The sequence below is a fragment of the Echinops telfairi genome, unplaced genomic scaffold, assembly GCF_000313985.2.
Source record: "Echinops telfairi isolate 266 unplaced genomic scaffold, ASM31398v2 ScPeMD7_23;HRSCAF=83, whole genome shotgun sequence".
Lineage (NCBI taxonomy): Eukaryota > Metazoa > Chordata > Mammalia > Afrosoricida > Tenrecidae > Echinops > Echinops telfairi.
The window spans coordinates 43,683,545-43,703,139 of record NW_022103920.1 but is presented as its reverse complement, the minus strand read 5'-3'; the positions used below and the strand labels follow the sequence as shown (position 1 = coordinate 43,703,139).

Below are 19,595 nucleotides of genomic sequence, written 5' to 3'. Positions count from 1 at the left end.
ATTCCAGGAACTCAAGAGGAAAGCAAATTTTGAGAATGATGAGGGCAACAAATGTATGTGTGCTTTACACAATTGTTGTATGTATTGTGATGAATTGTATGAGCCCCAATAAAAGGATTTTTTTTTAAATGGACCACAGCACCACCAAGGCTCCTGTCCTTCTGAGGTATAAGGCTTAAATTAGAAGCCTTTTCACATTTTAATACAGTCTTCACATTCTTTCCTTGCTTCCCATTTTTTGAAGTATTTAGCATAAGGCTCAGTATCTCCTTTTTCATATGCTCCTATTCCATTTTTATCCTTTTCCTCTACCAGTGCTACTCTTTCCTTCTGTGGTTTTTATTAAGAAAAATTCTGTGATCCTACTTAACTTTTACTTAAAAAAGAAAAATCACTTTTTTTTAAATGCATATTTTAAAGCATTAAGCTCAGTCTTTTAAGTCATTGACAATTAAAAAGTAAAATTTAAATACTCTAACATAAGTACGCCAACAACAGCTGCACTTCTGCTATTTCTAACAGAAGGAAGTAAAAGGAAGATACCAGTTTCAATTCTTTTTAGAAATTCAAGACAGTAAATAGAAAAAATGCAGAGCAAGAGATGAAGTTCTACCCTGCATGTAAACATTAGTTATCTCCTCCAAGAAAAGAACCAGGAATTATTTCCCTCCTTTAAGTACTCCTCTTTCACCAATTACTCAGTTTTCTAAGCACTCCATCCTACAATCTTTTTGTGTGTGTGCCCACTCCCTCATGAACCCTTGATAATTTATAAATTATTATTTTATCATATCTTACACTGCCAGACATCTCCCTGCACCCAGTTTACTGTTGTCCATCGCCCAGGGAAGAGATTTTATGTAGATCCTTGTAATCGGTTCCCCCTTTCCACGCACCCTCTCTCTACCCTCCACTCTCACCACTGGTCCTGAAGGGATCATTCGCCCTGGATTCCCTGTGTTTCCAGTTCCTATATGTACCAGTGTACATCCTCTGGTCTAGCCAGGTTTGTAAGGTAGAATTTGTATCATGATGGGGGTAGGGGGAAGCATTTAAGAACTAGAGGAAAGTTGTATGTTTCATCGATGTTACACTGCACCCTGAGTGACCTCCCCGCTATCCCTCTGCAAAGGGATGTCCAGTTGCCTACAGATGGGCCTTGGGTCCCCACCCCACACTCCCCCTCATTCGATGATAGGATTTTTTGCTCTTTGGTGCTTGATACCTGATATCCTCGTGATCACACAGGCAGGTGTGCTTCTTCCCTGTGGCCTTTGTTGCTTCTGAGCTAGATAGCTGCTTGTTTATCTTCAAACCTTTAAGACCCCAGATGCTATTATCTTTTGATAGCCGGGCACCATCAGCTTTCGTCACCACATTTGCTTATTCACTGGCTTTGTCTTCAGCGGTTGTGTCGGGAAGGTGAACATAACAGAATGCCAATTTAATAGAAGAAAGTATTCTTGCATTGAGGGAGTACTTGAGTGGAGGCCCAATGTCCATCCGCTACCTTAATACTAAACCTATAAACATATGCACATAGATCTATTTTCCCATCATCATATATATTTACATATGTACATGCCTTTATTTAGGCCTCTATATATGCTCTTTGCCTCCTAGTTCATTCCTCTATTTCCTTTTACTTTCCTCTTGTCCCACTATCATGTTCAGCCTTCATTGGGGTTTCAATAATTCCTCTTGGTTACACTGCCCTTGATCAAGTCCTACCAGGCCTCCCCCCCACTCCTTGCCACTGGTTTTGAATCACTTGTTTGCTTGTCCCTGGGTTTGTTATTAACACCACTTCCTTTCCCCACCCTCCCCTCTCCCATGTCCCCCCAGAACCATCAGTCCCGTTATTTCCTTCTTCACATTGTTTATCCAGCCTATCTTATCTAGATAGACCTGCAGAGATAATAATATGCACATAAAAACATGACAGCCTCAAACAAAGTGACACAGAAAAACAAAACAATGACAGCAACAACAAAAAAGTCAGTGGCATACAAAATCAAAAAAAAGGGAAGAAAAATCTGTAAATAGTTCAAGGTCTGTTTGTTGACCTTTAGGAGTGTTTTCCGGTCGGGTCTGATGGGACACCACGCCCTGGCCCCAACTCTATTTTTGGTACTCCCTCGGGACTTCCTTGTTCTGCTCCCCTTGCTGTTCTATTACACGCACTTAGCGTTTTTCCTCTGTGTCATGGGTCAGCTCAGTCACACATCCCAGTGTCTCCAGTGTAGTCCCATGTAGGGTTATGTGTCAGTGTAGGAAGTCGTGTCTTGTAGTGGGGCCAGCCATAAGGTCCTCTGTGTGCATTGGCTGCTCTGAGTGGGGCTATTGTCCTCAGGGCTTGTGGGCCAGGGTGTGCTCCATTCCCTTCCTCCCCCTTTATTTGCTTCAGCTTCCATCTGGGTTGGTCCCTTTCCCTTCCCAGGGGGTCTATTGTCAATTTCTGTGGCACACACTTCCAGGGTGGGGGTCAGGCTGGTTCTTGTTGGAGCCGGCCCAACAGTCCAGTCTTTTCATGGATTCCTCCACATGTTACAATACTCTCCTGGGCTATAATCTTTCTTAACTCTTCCTCTCTCCCACCATTTGGCACATCTGACAGTCAATAAGTATGAAAAACTCACTGCCATAGTCTATTCTAACTCTTAGAAACCCTGGGTTTGGCTGTCTCCTGGGAGAGGCCTGAGCCGAGCCAGCACGGATTCTGGGAGAGCATGGCCGCCGGGCATCCGTCCCCGCCGGGTTGAGCCCAGGCCGCGCGGCGATGTGAGCCATGAGCATGAAGTGGGCACTGTCCCCGTAGCTGCTCCCTGGCCCCAGGCGGGCGTGGGCCTGGACGCGGAGCAGCGCACGTGTTCGCCTTCGTGCTCTGCCTACTCTTGGTGCAGGTGCTGCTGATGGTCCGCTGCGTGCGCATCCTGCTGGAGCCCTACAGCCGCATGCCCGCCTCGTCCTGGACCGACCACAAGGAGGCGCTTGAGCGCGGGCAGTTCAACTACGCACTGGTACTTGAGTGGAGGCCCGATGTCCATCTACTAACTCAATACTAGACCTATATATATATTCACATAGATCTATTTCCACATCCTCATATATAAGTATATTTACATATGTACATGTCTTTATTTAGACCTCTATAAATGCCCTTTGCCTCCTAGCTCTTTCCTCTACTTCCTTTGACTTTCCCCTTGTCCGACTATCATGCTCAGCCTTCATTTGGGCTTCAGTAATTCCTCTCAGTTACATTACCCTTGGTCGTGCCCTACCAGGCCCCCTACACCCTCCTCACCACCGATTTGGATCACTTGTTGTTCCCTTGTCCGTGGGTTTGTTAACACCACTTCCTTTCTCCACGATGTGAATTATATGCCAATAAAACTCTTGTAAAATTTTTCTTGGCAAAAACCAATAAACACTTTGCTCAATATCATTGGTCCTTGGTCATATGCTAGTTCCTTAAACAGCTGAATGTTGACCAGTTCGTTGGGGTGCTGGGACTTGTGTATTATTCCCATCTTCTTTTGATGCTTCCTGTATCTTGCAATATTTTACTCATAAAAGTCTTCAATGTTGCAACTCTAGGCTTAATTTTTTTCTTCTGTTCTTTCAACTTGAGAAATGCTATGATTGTTCTCTTTTGGTTTTCTAACTCTCCAAGTCTTTGCATCTGTCATTGTAATATAAGTTCATCTTTTCATGCTGCCTTTTGAAATCTTTTCACCTTTTATGCTGTTATTTCTTCTGGTCACTTCAGCATTTCTACAATGTTTCAGCCATTTCCAGTCTCTTCTGACATCCATTTTGTTCTTTTCAATGACCTTTTGCTTTCTTCATATATGTTCTTGATGCTATCCCACAACCCAGTTATCTTCAATGTGTTCAATGTGTCAAATCAATCCTTGAGATTGCCTCTGAACACAGGCAATCTGTATTTAGGGCTTTTGGCTCTTCTGAACTGAACTTGCTTTCATTTTCTTCAAATTGAACTTGCATGTAAATAACTGATAGTCTATTCCACAGTTATCCCTGGCCTCATTCTTACTGATAATATTGAGCTTCTTCATCTCTCCCCATAGAGATGATCAATTTGATTACTATGTATCTCATCTTGGGAGGGTTACTATTTAAGTTGTTGAAAAAGGTACTATAATGAATAAATTGTAAATCCTGCAAAATTCTATCATATGATCTCAAATATAATTTCTATCACCAAAATCCTATTTTTCAACTATTGTTCCTGCCTCTTTGTTCTTCAACTTCCACATTCTAATCACCAGTAATTATAAATACATCTTTGGTTGCATGTTTGATCAATTTCAGTATGGAGAAGCTGGTAGAAATCTTCAGTTTCTTCATCTCAGGCTCTAGTGGTTGGTGTATAAATTTAAGTAATAGTTGCATATTCACTTCTCTTTCTTATGTGTATGAATATTATCCTATCACTGTGTCTAGGTGTCATCAAGGCCCTGTGCCTGACCATGTAGGTGGAAGAGCAGGCCAGCAAATAAATCAGCAAGAAATAGCCCAAGTGATGACTGCAAATAAATTTTAAAATAATGAAAGCTTCCCACAAATTTTTGAAGTCCCCTGTATATATCACACAACTTTTGCCTATTCAGTTATGTACAAGTTTAAGCAGGGATCCTCAAACTACGGCCCACAGGCCACATGCAGCCCTCTGAGGACATTTATCTGGCCCGCCAGGTGTTTTTGCCCCGTTTGTTTTTTTTACTTCAAAATAAGATATGTGGATATGCACAGGAATTTGTTCATAGTTTTTTGTTTTTGTTTTTAACTATAATTCGGCCGGGCAATGGGTCTGAAGGACAGTGAACTGGGCCCCTGTTTAAAAAGTTTGGGGACCCCTGGTTTTAAGCCTTATTGTCAGCAATTACAAGTATATGTTTGCAAGCGTACCATTCCATACTGTAGTTTTTCCATAACACAAACCCTCCACTTCCCCTCTTTCTCTATACTGACCCTAGTAACCACTAATAAACTTTGATCTATAAAAAAAAAGAATAGCAATGAAATAGAGAAGAGAAAAATCAATAATAAAAACTATCAACTGCTGTGTGATCACAAAGTGTCAAAGGAATCAGTTATCAGGCATCAAAGAACAAAAAAATCATATCATTGTGTGCGCACCTCCCTGATACGATCGCTGAAGACAAATGGGTGCATAAGCAAATGTGGCGAAGAAAGCTGATGGTGTCTGGCTATCAAAAGATATAGCATCTGGGGTCTTAAAGGCTTGGAGGTAAACAAGTGGCCATCTAGCTCAGATGCAACAAAGCCCACATGGAAGAAGCACACCAGCCTGTGCAATCAAAAGGTGTAGAAGGGATCAGGTATCAGGCATCATCAGAACAAAAAATCATATCATTGTAAATAAGGGGCGGAGTGCGAAGTGGAGACCCAAAGTCCATTTGTAAGCCACTGGACATCCCCTTACAGAAAGGTCTCAGAGAGAAGACGAGTCAGTCAGGGTGGGATGTAGCAACAATTAAACATACAACTTTCCTCTACTTCCTAAATGCTTCCTCCCCCCACCTCCCACTATCATGATCCCAATTCTACCTTACAAATATGGCTAGACCAGAGGATGTACACTGGTACAGATAGGAACTGGAAACACAGAGACTCCAGGGCGGATGATCCCTTCAGGACCAGTGGTGTGAGTGGCGATATTGGAAGGGTGGAGGAAGGGTGGGTTGGAAAGGGGGTACTGATGACAAGGATCTACATATAACCTCCTCCCTGAGGGACGGACAACAGAAAAGTGGGTGAAGAGAGATGTCGGACAGGGAAAGATATGACAAAATAATAATTTATAAATTATCAATGGTTCATAAGAGAAGGGGGAGCGGGGAGGGAAGGGAAAAAATGAGGAGCTGATGCCAGGGGCTTAGGTGGAGAACAAATGTTTTGAGAATGATGAGGGCAACGAATGTACAAATGTGCTTTACACAATTCATGTATGTATGGATTGCAATGACAGTTGTATGAGCCCCTAATAAATCGATAAAAAAAAAATAAACAAAAAAACCCCCTATCAACTGGTTTTTTGAAAGCAATAAAACACATAGAGCTCTAACCAGGCTGATTAAGAAAAAAGAAAAGACACAAATTAATAGCATAAACAACAAGAAAATATCACTATAAATATTACAGATATTAAAATAAGTGAACACTGTGAACTTTATAGCAATAAATTGAACAATTTGGATTAAATAGACAATTTTCTTGAAAGACACAAACTATCATTGCTTACTTCAGACCAAGCACACATTATATCAACCTATTGCAATTCAATTCCATTTCTGAGGCTATAGATCTTCTTTTTTAAATCATTTTACTGGGGGCTTGTACAACTCTTATCACAATCCATACATCCATCCATTGTGTCAAGCACATTTGTTGCCATCGTCATCATTCTCAAAACATTTGCTTTCTGCTTGAGCCCCTGGTATCAGCTCCTCATTTTTTCCCCTTTGTCCCCGCTCCTCCATCCCTCATGAACCCTTGATAATTTATAAATTATTATTATTTGGTCATATCTTACACTGAGGCTATACATCTTTATGAGAGAAAATAGTCTCAACTTTTCTCCAAGTGACTAGTGGGTTTGAACCGTGATCCTCCAGTTAACAGTCCACGGCTTATCTTACAGCACCTAACTAAATAATCTTTTGTCTATTAAAGAAATTAAATTTGTACTTAAAATTCTTTCTTTAAAGGAAAAGCTAGCCTTGGATATGCAAGTCATTTATTTAATACTGTCTGACACCTGAGGTATGAAATATTTATTAACTATCATCTATAGGCACTAAGGGTAAAATTTTCATATAACTAACCACATTAGTTATTGACAAAATCATTCAAGGACATGATGATCTAAACTAAGTTGGTAGCAATGGGCACTTAAAAAAACTTTTTTTTAAACTGGTGGTAGGAGTTGAGACAAAGAGTAGTTGAAAGATATAAAGGGGTGTCGGCATGGAGACCCAAAGCTCATCTGCAGACAATTGGACATCTCCTCAGACGGGTCACAAGGAAGGGATGAGTCAGCCAGAGTACAGTACAGCACCGACAAAACAGACAATACCCTAGTTCTTTAATGCTTCCTCCCCCCAATATCACAACCCCAGTTCTGCCTTACAAATCCAGCTAGACCAAAGCATGTACACTAGTACAGATATGAGCCCTCAACACACAGAATCCAGGACAGATAAACCCCTCAGGAACAATAATGGGAGTAGCTACATAACTGGGTAGAGGGGAATCAATCAAGTGGTCAAAGAAATTCCTCAATGGGTAAGGGGGAGTTGCAGGGAGAAAGGGGGAACCAATTGCAGTGATCGATGTATAATTAATCCCCCACCCCCAGGGAAACAAAAAATAATGTATGATTTATCAAGGGTTCTCAAGGGTGGGAAAGAAGGGAGGGAGTGAAAAAAGAGGAGCTGATAGCAAAGGCTCACGTAGAAAGGAAATGTTTTGAAAATGATGGTGCCAACATATGTACAAATGTACTTGATACAACTGATATATGGATTGCTTTAAGAGGTGTAAGAACCCTCATTGATTAATAAAAACTTTAATTAAAAAAAATGTGTCAGGATTGTGCCTTCTATCATACTTATTCAATCTGTATGCTGAGCAAATAATCTGAGAAATGGGACTATATGACCTTTTTGGTCATATTCATCAAATGGGACCTGCTGACCTTTGCGGTTGGCAGTCCAACATGTAACCCATTGTGCCACACATCACACACATGTATGCAGATTCTTTAACTCAATCAAAATCAACATAAACCATTTTTTGAGCACGCACTACAAGCCAGACAATGTGATAAGCACTGTATATACATTATCTCATGTAGTTCTAAAAAACTTGCAAAGAGTAAGTCAGCCCTCCATTCTGTAGGTTCTAAATCCTTGGAACCAACCAACCATGGATCCAAAATATCTGGGTAGAGGGGAATCAATCAAGTGGTCAAAGACTAAAACCAAAACCAAACTTGCTGCCATCAAGTCAATGCTGACTCACAGCGACCTCCTGTGGATTTCCGAGACTGTAACTGCTTGCAGGAGTAGAAAGCCCAGTCTTTCTCCTGAGGAGCTGCTGATAGTTTCAGACGGCCAACTATGCTGATCACAGCTCCTTGTGTAACCACTACACAATCAGGGTTCCCTCAAAAGAGCAGAAAATGTTATCTTCATTGCATTAGGAACTACAGCAGGCATTAAAAGCATTCTAGAGATGATTTAAAGTAAAAGAGAAGACTGTGCATACATTCTATGTAAATGTGTCATTTTATATAAGGAACTTGAACATCTTCAGATTTTGGAATCCACAGGAATCCTGGAACCAATCCCCCGTGGATGCTCAAGGATGACTGTAGTATGATCATTTTATGAAGAAGGACAACAAACCTCAGAAAGATCACATAATTAGTCCAATGCCAGGCAACTTGGTAGATGGCAGAATGGGATTTGAACCAAGGTCTACAGAGCACCCAAACGTATACCACCTAACTTTCATACATCGATCGCACATTTGCAACATTTATAAGGTGCTCCATTCAACTGCCTGCTACATAATCCACAAAATGTCTGTAGGTATACTTGCAGCAGCTCCTCTCCTCTGCTGTTTCTGAAATTGGAAAGATGCATCATGTGCACTTTCTCTCTTTACTTCCCTTCATTAAATGTCAAATTTAATCATGCTGTGATTATTATCAGGTAGTGGTTCAGCCACAGCCATTTCCTGCTCTAGTTCCTGTTCACTACTCAGAATGTAGCCCAGTATCTACTTTCCTAGCACTCTAAAAAATGCTGTTTAAACATTTTTTAAATCTGAAAATTCATCTCTATATCTTGTGTTATTTTAGCAATTTATAGGAGGAAAACAAACTGGGATAAAAATGCAACTCTCCTAGATGTCACTTAGTATCTTCCACTTAGTCATAGGAGTCCAGTGATGTTCAACATTTATAAATAAAATGTATTTATGTTTCTGTTCCAACCTGAGAGGAAGATATAAATATGGAGTTTATTTCAGATTTTTAATGGCAGTACTGATTTAAAACATTGTCTCATAGTAAATCCAATGTTTAAATTCAGGACAGTTAACGTACGTAAATAGTAGCCTGCAAAACTGACTCTATGAGGCCCCCAGGATAGGTCAAAGGGTTAAGAGGACAAAGAACAGCCAATAATCATATTAAAGTACTTTACTTAAAATAATATCCCCAAATCTTCCACAAATTAGGTGCAGCACCTCTAGTAGTGTTAGTCTTCATTTACAACAGTAAAACAAACCAGGTGAATGAGATAATAGTTGCCTAACCTTACATGTTGGAAAAAAGTTCTATTTGCACTGGGGGAATAAGCATTAGAAGGTAAATACGAGTATTAAATAAAATGTCACAAGGCATCATCTATTGAAGTTTTCCTATAATTTTATTATCTAAATCTGTTATTTCCAACCACCAAAATTGGGTAGTACTCACTTGAGCCAGACACATCTGTAATACAATTACCAGTAAGAGTGGCCTTCTCAAGTACAATTACTTGCCATCCCCTATTACAATCCAGAGTTCCGATCTGAGTGAGACCCTGTCTCTTGCCACACTAAGGAAAGGAATGTCCCTTTCCTCCAACCTGGTAAACTCACACTCCTCCTTTAAAGCTCCAGTGACATCCCCCTTAGAACATCTCAACCCCTTCTTTAAACAAAATAACTATTTCTTTCAAATCCAGGACTTATATATGTTCTAACAGTAACTGGGGCTTCTAAACGTTCCTGGAATATGGAATGAAAAGATACTGGAATTTCTCTGCAAAATTTTTGAAGACCCTTGTATTACTTGCTTAACGTTCAATACTGGTTAACAGACAAGGAAATTGAAGTTGTAAGAGATGTGGTATCATGTTTAAAGTCAAAAAGCAGCTCTGCCCCTCCCTACCCAGGGAGACAACAGAAACGTGGGTGAAGGGAGACAGCAGGTGGTGTAAGATATGAAAATAATAATCATTTATTAGGGGGTCCATGAGGGTGGAAGGGTGGAAGAGGGAAGGGGAAAAAGAGGAGCTGATACCAAGGGCTCAAACAGAAAGAAACTATTTTGAAAATGATGAAGGTGCTTGATACAACTATGTATGGACTGTTATAAGAGATATAAAAGCCCCCAATAAAATGATTTATTTTTAATAAAAACATTTTCAAGACGGTGCATCACTTGCAGGATGTACTATTTTTCAAAGCAAGAGATTTATGGATTTCCAGCAACAACTCTTCCAGAAAGTAACAGACTAAGTAAGGTCGTTTGGGAGACTTTCAGAGGTGAGGTATTTTATAACATATAAAAATGTTTACAATGAAAAAAAAATGTTTAAAATGTATTAAATGCTCTACATACTCTGAAATTATATACAAACTGTTATTGTATCATGAAAACCCAATTGCTAATAGTTATTTTTTTAAAGTAGCTAAAGTGCACTCTTTAAAATGTATTATTTTGTAAAAAAGATATAACAAAATTTTTTACTGCTTTACAAAAAATGCATAAAAGATTTAAATCTTAAAAAAAAAAAAAAACTGGTCTGTATTCATCAGTGGCTCCCAAAGTAGGCAATACCGCCCCCTAGGGGGCACTGGACTGGTGGGGGCAGAGGTGGATGTACTGCAATATCAGCTACCTACCTACTTTATCCTGGATTATAGACTATAGTACAAAAGTTTTTAATTGCCGGAGAAGCAGTAGTTGTTGTTTTGTTTTGTTTTCATGAAAAGAGGGCAGTAGGCCAAATAAACTTTGAAATCTATTGCATAAATATTAAGTGAATTCTCTCCCACAAAAGCAGATTGTATAGCACTCTCATAGTATATGTGGTATTTTCATCATTGTTCTAATCTCTCTCCCATTAAACAGAGGTTCCTCAAAGAAAGGAACCTAAGTCCATCCCTACATTCCCAACACTCAACACAGTGTCTTTTATGCCTGAGGTCAATATGTTATTGAGTATTCACTTAGAGCTTTGCAGCATTATTTCCAACTGATCAATCTGCCTGTAGCAAATGTCTCAGAAGCCAATTTTATAGCTGGTGGCGAAGTATAACATATTGGAATAAAAGGTCTTAGGATCAAATTTCTTGGGAGTAAGTTCTGCCTGTGCTGACTTCCTAAACTGAGAAACTGTAGACAGATGCGTTAACGTAATCCACCTATAAAACTGGGATGATTCCGGGGGGCACCTACCTCATAAGGATTATCACCATTAAATGAGCTAATATAGAACCAATGTAACTCTTTCCGATCCTTATTTCCTGCCCCAGAGTTACCCTGGATTCCCTTTAGCTCACTCTAATGAGCCCCTTTTCATTAAAAATTCATTACAAGTTTTCATTAAATGAACTAGTCAAAGAGTTCAGGATTTTAAAATGGTTCAAACCGACCTCCTTCATTTTTTAAGTCAACCGCCCAGTGCCAATTTGGGCTCAAAAGAAGGGAGCTACTCTGGGAGGACGAGCTGCACATGCGACTCTCTACCATATTGCTCTCTCATATTTTTGTCCTACCAAGGAGAGCCCTGGTGGCGTAGTGGTCATTAGTTGGGCTGCTAACCTCAATGTAAGTAGTTCAACATCACCACCCACTTTCTGTGGGAGAAATGCAAGGATTTCTATTGCCATAAAGAGTTATAATCTCAGAAACCCACAGAGGCGGTTCTAGCCTGCCTTACAGAGTTGCTATGAGTTGGAATTGGCTCTCTGGCAGAGCATTTGAGGGTTCTGCGTTACCATAAGTGTTCGTTAAAACTAGAACACAACACATCCAATCATCCTAACATCTGACTTAATGCCTGCAGACAAGTAACCCATGTGCAAGCTGGCTATTTTCTGAGCAAGAACTGTTCCTGGAACTGTTCCTTGTTTCTGGTCCCAGACCTGGCTCATTGTCCGGGGACCTCTGACTCCTTCCCTGTGCTCTTAGCAGAAGGCTGAGCTACCACAAGCAGCAAGGGGGACCCACCTCCTTCTCAAAAACTTCCCAGTTCTTACTCCAAAATGTCAGGATTTCAAATTGTTATACTATTTTACAGCTCTTTCGGTTAAAACGCAGGGCTACCAGAATCCTCCCTTTTGAGATTTAAAAAATACATATTCATACCTAACTACAGCTTTCAAACATAAAAAAAATTCATAACCCTTAAAATAAAGTCTACAGGTCAAGTCTAGGGGTGGGGAGAAGACATATTATTAAATATCTAGTTGGCGTTTGCCAAAGTACCAGACAACAAAATCATCTCAACATAAGCAGGGTACATACATACCACCTTCATGAGAGTAAGTGTAAATCACTACACATCCACAGCGGTTTAAAAGCTACTCGGAATGTAAAGTACATACTGCGATGAATAAATGCTTCCAGCTTCTGTACTTCCCTAAGCCGGTCTATGTTAATATAAAGTAGGTCTTTGTTTTGCTAGGCTAAAAATAAAAAGATATACGAATGAGAAGACGATCCCTGAAGTTATACCTGGAGGTGTTGAGTTTGAAAGCCAAAGAGGCGAAAAGAACAATACCAGAAGGCTGGTTGTCAATAGCAAGCCGAGAAATTATAAGGAAAGATGAAGGAGCAGGCTGGAAAGGGCGCTCCAGGCCGGTGCGCAGGCTTTTCAGCACCCTCTCTGCAGCCGGGGTGGAAATCAGAAAACTAAACTGTTGCCGGCTGCGCCGGGGCAGGATAGGGACCCCCTTCCCATCCTGCGTCCGGAGCGCGGAGCCTCCTCTCGAGCCCGCAGCTCCGGCCGCGAGCTGACCTCTCTCCACCCCGCGCCGTCACCCAGGCACAGCCCCCCCACGGACCCCGACGCCCCAGCGCAGCGCCAAGGGAAGGAAGGAGAAGGCGAGGGGCCGAGGGAGGGGGCGGAGGCAGCCCGGCGGGCGGGCGGGCGGCGGCTCGGGGCTTTGGCCCGTCACCCTCAACGCTGGAGGACAGCGCGGGCGCGGGAGGAACGAGGCTAAGCCTCCGCCTCCGGCCAGAAGATGCCGGGGGGCCGCCAGTGACCCCGACCCCGGCCCGCAGGTGCCGGTGGCGGCCGCGTAAGTCAGCGACGGCGGATGGCGCTGCGTTGGCCCCGGAGCTGTCCCACCTCCATCCCGCCGGCTGTTCTTCTCCCACGTCCAGTTCAGTCCATTCTAGGGGTTCTGTCAGCACCCAACGACCTCCACGCGGCCGGCCGAGCGCGGAGGTGATGCCGCTCTTACCGTAAGAGCGGGCGCCGCGCCGCTAGGAAGCGGCCGGGGTGCGCGCGGGAGACACCGAAGTGGGCGCCGCGGCAGCCGCGAGAGCAGAGGAACCACAGGACGCTGCCGGCGGGCGCGCTGCCTCCAGAGGCGTCGTCCCACCCCCTCTCCCGCAGGATTTTGCGCCGAGGCTGCTTCGCCCCGCCTCCCTCTGACAGGGAGGGCGAGAGGGGCGGGGCGCGCCGCGGGGGGCGGAGCCGAGCGCTGACTGGTCCTCTCGGCATCTAAGGGCCCAACGAAACTACGGGAAATCCTGACTGCGGTTAGACTGACTTTCCTGCTAACCAATGGCCGTGGGGAGGTGGGCCTGGGGCGGTGTCTTTTACTGCTGTCTTTTTGTCGAATCTGAAGGTAAGGAAAGGTTGGTTGGTTGGCACTGGCGGCCAAATTCTCCAATCACCGCGGGGAACGGGGTCTCTGAGCTCAGATTGGCGTGCTTCTTGCCTATGGGGAAGGCCCAGGGGCGGCGACAAACTGCCCCGGATGTGGGCGTGGCCCCGAGGTAGAAGGACTGAGAGAACGTCTGCACTTGTCGGGTGCGGCGGAACTGAATCTTTTTCTGAATTTTATCATGTGACGGGTTCTGGATTTAATGGGGGGGAGCAAAGTGTGGAAAAGGCCGTGGACCCGAACTGGCGAATCTCATCATCTTCGCGGCCCTCTCCGCATTCCGGCCGGCGGTTCTGTGAGGTGAGTCCGGGGCTTCGACGGACGGGCAACCCCCGAAATACACTAGCTCGTTCGAGGCCGGGCGCTGGCCCCCGACACCCCCTTGGCCTCACACACCTGCGCGGCAGCTGGACATCAGTGTACGCCGTGGATCGTGTGCTGGTAGAGCCGCTTTCAGCGCCTAAAACTTACCGGGGCCCCAGCTGAGAATGGGGGGAGTCCGCGTGTGGAGGGGACCATCGGAGGTTGCAAAAGAAAGACTAGGAAGACAGTATAGTAGCATCCTGAAGCCATAGTGGTATAGTAATGGTTACGAATTGGGCTGCTAACTACAAGGTCAGCAGTTCGAAACCCCCAACCGCTCCGGGGAAAGAAAGATGAGGCTTTCTGTCCTAGTAACGAATGACAGTCTCGGAAACCCAGTGGCAGTTTTACCCTGTCCTGTAGGGTTGCCAAGAGTCGGAGTTGACTGGATGGCAGTGAGTTGAATTCAAGTCCTAGTGACAAGTATGCTCGAATGGGATAAGTTGTCCCCAGAACACTGTCTCTGTCAAGACTGCTTAGTTGGGAAAGGGCATCGCCGGAATGGTGGCCAGGGTTGCCTCAGAGGAGAGCCGACCTCGGCAGGAGAAACACGGGAACGGAATTCACCGTTTATCCAAGGTGATACAGGTGCTGTGAGCAGACTCCAGATTTCCACCGGATACGGTTCCGAAGCTGGTGAACAAACACTTGACCTACCTTCCAGATAACCACCTTAAAGGGGAAATCTTTCAGTTGAGTATATTTTTGGTTGGGGGACTTAGCAACACCCTTGCCATTAAGCTGCTAACCTCAAGGTCAGCAGATGGAAACCACCAACCATGGACAAAAGATGAGGCTTGCTGCATCCACACAGATGTACACTCACTCACTGCTGACTCATAGCAACCTGGGTAGAAGTGCCCCGGTAGGTTCCTGAGATTAATTCTTTACAGGAACAGATACCAAAACCAAACCAGACTCACTGACCCTCATCCAACTCATCGTGAACCTACAGAACAGGGTAGAACTGTTGAGTTTCGAGGATTGGAAGTCATTACAGGAGTAGAAAGGCCCATCTTTCTCCCATGGAATGAGTGGTTATATTGAACTGCTGACCTTACAGTAAGTAGCAGCCCAACACATAACCACTGTGTCACCCAGGCACAGCCTCAGAAATCCACAGAGCCAGTTCTAGCCTGCCCTGTAGAGTTGCTGTGAGTCAGAATTGACTGGATGGCAGTGAGTTTGGTGAGTGTTCCTTTGAGGAGAGTTAGGAGGGGGGAACGAGCTCATTTGCTGAGATGAATGAAGATGTGTGAAATTGCTGGCTTCAATACCTTAATTGTAGCTCATCATCCCTCTCTTCAAGCATGTTTCTAATGTCAGCAGAGTGCCCCCCATTAACAGCCGGATTTACCTGGGTGCAGACAGAACTTGGTTGCGTTCTACCGTACGAAGTTTGTAGCTGCCATAAGACCATTCTTGGCATCTGTTCACAGTCCATCCTAGGTACCTGCAGTGAATGCATCCACCCTTTGTATGGCTACTTGCCGCCTGACTCATCTGATGCCAGATGGAAATACTATTTTTAATAATTGTATCATTAACCTTTTAATAAAACTTTCACAAAACAAACAAAAAAAACAGATAAATGGGATTTCAGGACCACAAACTCAATTTACAGCTGAAACTCATTAATCAGCATACACTCCTGCTTCCCAACTCACTTTACAGATAAAATCCATTAATCAGCACACACACCCTCCTCCCAATTCTGTCTCACTTCCCTATTGTGGCCACCTCCCTACTATGTCTCTGAAACAAGTCCTCTGGCCAGGAAAGGAACCAACACAGAAAATGCCTTCCTGGGAACACAAGCACTGCAGTGTGCAGCAGTACATGTGGAAGGGGGGCCTAGGGAGTAGGGCAGACTGAGTTAATAGTCTCATTTAATCACATGAGGTATTGACATAAAACGTATATTGCAACATGATATGATAGTTAGCCACTGAAATAGTAGAAATGTGCAGAGTACAAATTAGTGCTGAACTATAATCCTTTGGGCACACTAGTCTAGAGCATTTGGTTTTCTTAGTCCTTGGCAGAGAAGGCCTTGTGGCTTGGTGTTTTATGCATTGGGCTGCTAATATCAACGTCCTCAGAATGTCCATTGGGACAGAGATCGTAGGGACACTAAAGAGTTAGAATTGACTGACTGTGACTACAGTTAGCTCTTCACCTTTCTTTTCCTACATGTTTATTCCTATGACAGCGGGTATTCTCTCCTTGTGCTTTTGTTCCCATCTGCCATCTTCTCATCTTTTTTGATCCGTCAAATACCCTCTCATGGTCAGCTTATCCCCCCAGTGACTGGTTTATGTACACTCAATCATACTTCTCATCCTCCTTTTCTGAGTTTCCATCCCCTGTTCCTTTCCTGGTTCTCATGTCTTATTGTTCATCTTCTCCAAATGGCTCAAGGGAATAACAAGTTCTCAACTGTTGATATCTTCTGCTAACCCTTTATCCCCAAGCATTCCATCTGTCTTCTCATTTCTTTCTACCCAACCTTAATCCAAAGGCTCACAAGTTAGTGAATAGAAACATATGTAAACCTATATGAGAAGATTAAATATAATAAATGTTTAGTCTTAAGCTTTATATTTAATGCATTCTCAATCAAAATAGTATGTTTTTTTAAAGATTAACAATTTTAGTATTAAGAAAATGAAAAGCCAAAATGAGTAAAAACCAAGAGTAAGTACTAGACCTTCCAGATATTAGAACATATCCTAAAGCAACAATAAGAGTCGTATAGTACTAGCACAAAATAAAAATGTGTCAGTAAGACAAATAGATATGTAAGAAATGATGGAATAATTTGCTGTCTGATCACTACATAATAATGTCAGAAGTTAGGTGGTTTGATTATCGGCATATAAGGAGCCCTGGTGATACTGTGAATCAAGTGCTGTACTGCTATCCACTAGGTCAACAGTTAAAACCATCATCTACCCCACAGGAGAAAGAGGAGGCTATCTGCTCTTGTAGTGATGTACAGTCTCAGAAACCATATATAGGGGGGATTTGGTTCTGTTGCATACCACAAACCAAAATAATACAGTGAGAGAAGTGTACAAAGAAAAAGTTGTAGACTAAGAAAATATATATTTATGTGACTTGTAATGGAAGAATTAGAAATTAACTTTTAAAATAACACCCATAGTCTCAAACTGTGGGATAATTCAGTTACATCAATGTCATTTATACTAACGAGTCCAAGTAACTCTTTACAGTCTTAATTGTTTGAAGTCCTTGCAAGTTTTATCAACCATTCTCTTATTCAAACTCTCTCCTCTTTTGTCTTGATACCCAAAGCAAACCTATTGCATCAAGTTGATTCTGAATAATAGTGACCTTTTACAGGATTTCCAAGACTGTAAATCTTGATGGGACATACATCCTCCTCTTTCTCCCACGGTGTTGTTGGATTTGAACCACCGACCTTATGGTTAGCATAAGGCTTAACCAATAGCATTTCCAGTGTCTTTGCTACCTCTTTTTCACTACTTCCATTTTGAATGCATTTTCTTAGTATAACCAGCAAATGAATGAAAGTTGTATGTGCTAAAGTGACAGAAGGGGAGATAAGAAGATGTCCCTGAGGGCAGTGAGTGCCTAGGCTGAGGGATAGCAATGGAAAGAAATGAATTATTCTTGAGGTTTTACTTTATGGGTACATTATATGTTTTGTTGTATCTTGTGCTATAAGAGAATTATGGGTATGGTGTCAAAGATGGGGTTAAGTTTCAGAGCTTTATGAAGGTAGAATGGTAGGTTTTCAAAATGAGGAACTCTCGGCATGTGAAAGAACCAGGTTTGTTCACTAGAAAGTGATTTATTTTCTTGTTATCAAAACAATTTTGACTTTTTTCCCTTCCCCTTCTCTTAGGGTATATTTCCCTCATTCTGACCCAGCAACAAGCCTCTTTAAACTGTTTAAATGAGAATGTCCTTGGCCCAGAGAGTACTCCTCATCTGGCTTTTCACATTACTCTTCTTGATCATGTTGGTGTTGAAACTGGATGAGAAGGCACCTTGGAACTGGTTCCTCATATTTATTCCAGTCTGGATATTTGATACCATCCTTCTTGTCATGCTGATTGTGAAAATGGCTGGGCGGTGTAAGTCTGGCTTTGACCCTCGACATGGATCACACAATATTAAAAAAAAAGCCTGGTACCTCATTGCAATGTTACTTAAATTAGCCTTCTGCCTTGTACTCTGTGCTAAACTGGAACAGTTTACTACCATGAACTTGTCCTACGTCTTCATTCCTTTATGGGCTCTACTGACTGGGGCTTTGACAGAACTTGGATATAATGTTTTTTTGGTGAGAGACTGAACTCTCATCACATCATCTCATTTGTATTGCCATTCAGCTAGCAGCATTACAGTGTTCGGAATTTTTGCAAGCTTCAAGAATACCAGAGAACTGATGAAAAAACAACTGAGTAGTTTTATACTGCTTCCATAAAATAGGCTTGGCAAATGACGCGTGGACAGCTAATTAACCCAAAACTTAATTATTCAGTATTGGAGTTACTAATGTCATTATTTATACATATGTAAATAAAGTTTGTTTTGGATCTCATTTTTCTTCCTGATGCTTAAATAATTTGTTGTATATGGTCAGTATTTAAAGTTAAGTAAACAAAACTTTTTTTTTTTTTTTTGTAAACAAAACTTTTAATCTCCAAATTTAAGTGCTTTATCATGGTCCTATTCCAACCAAAGAAAATGGCCAGTTGTGTTCTTCTAAAGTATAGAGGGGGAACACCAGTGTCTGAAACGGATATGGAACAGAGAATCTGACAGCTTTTGGTCTCACTTGAGTCTGTTGCTATTTTCTGCCTCTGTTTGGGACATACATGGGACCATACATTCTGGTTTCGTCAGGGCAGACCCACTTTATGCATATTGTCCTGGCATCCCAGAGAGTGTCCCATTTTACTCTTAGGAGCTCTGATAGTGCAGTGGGCTACGAGTTGGGCTGCTACCCAGAAGGTAAGTATTGAAACCCACCAGCCATACCTTGGAAGAAAGATAAGGCAGTCAACTTCTGGAAAGACCTAGTCTCCGAAGCCTGAGGGAGCGGTCCTCTGCCTTATGGGCTCCCTGTGAGTAGAAATCGCTCTCGGAAAGGAACCTGGTAGCACAGTGTTTAATCACTCAGATGTTAACAAATGGTGGCTTGAACCCACCACTGCTTAGTGATAGTAAAATGTGACAGTTGTGCTTTGAGCGCTGCAAAATATATAACTAACGCTAACTTGTGGCTTTCCATGTCAGAAGTATTTGTCCAGTAGAATAACATCATTAAACTAATTCACAGCCTCTTGGTCCTATGAGGTAGTTAAAAGGAAGACAGGACAGTCCCAGTTACCATAGTCTGGTCAGCATCACAGACAAGATCCTAACATAAGTAACCCTGGCTCTCAACAAATGAGTACAACACTCAGCAATGGGAAAGAGCAAATGTCTCAACCTGTCAGCCACAGCATATC

General features: G+C 42.6%; 2 protein-coding genes across 4 annotated transcripts in view; one reads left to right on the top strand and one right to left on the bottom strand.

The window, feature by feature from the left end:
- PHTF2 (putative homeodomain transcription factor 2) overlaps window positions 1–13,257 on the bottom strand; it is a 129,495-nt gene extending 116,238 nt beyond the window's left edge. For all 3 annotated transcript variants that reach the window (XM_030885232.2, XM_045288781.1, XM_045288782.1), the window contains exon 1: window positions 13,182–13,257. The gene's annotated coding sequence lies outside the window, so the exon portion shown is untranslated. The remainder of the gene's footprint in view (window positions 1–13,181) is intronic.
- A 581-nt stretch (window positions 13,258–13,838) lies between these two features.
- Window positions 13,839–18,682, top strand: TMEM60 (transmembrane protein 60). The gene is made up of 2 exons (XM_004702618.3): window positions 13,839–14,025; window positions 17,981–18,682. Exon 2 carries the CDS (start codon window positions 18,032–18,034, stop codon window positions 18,431–18,433), a length of 402 nt encoding a protein of 133 aa, XP_004702675.1. The 5' UTR covers window positions 13,839–14,025; window positions 17,981–18,031; the 3' UTR covers window positions 18,434–18,682.
- Window positions 18,683–19,595: the final 913 nt, after the last annotated feature.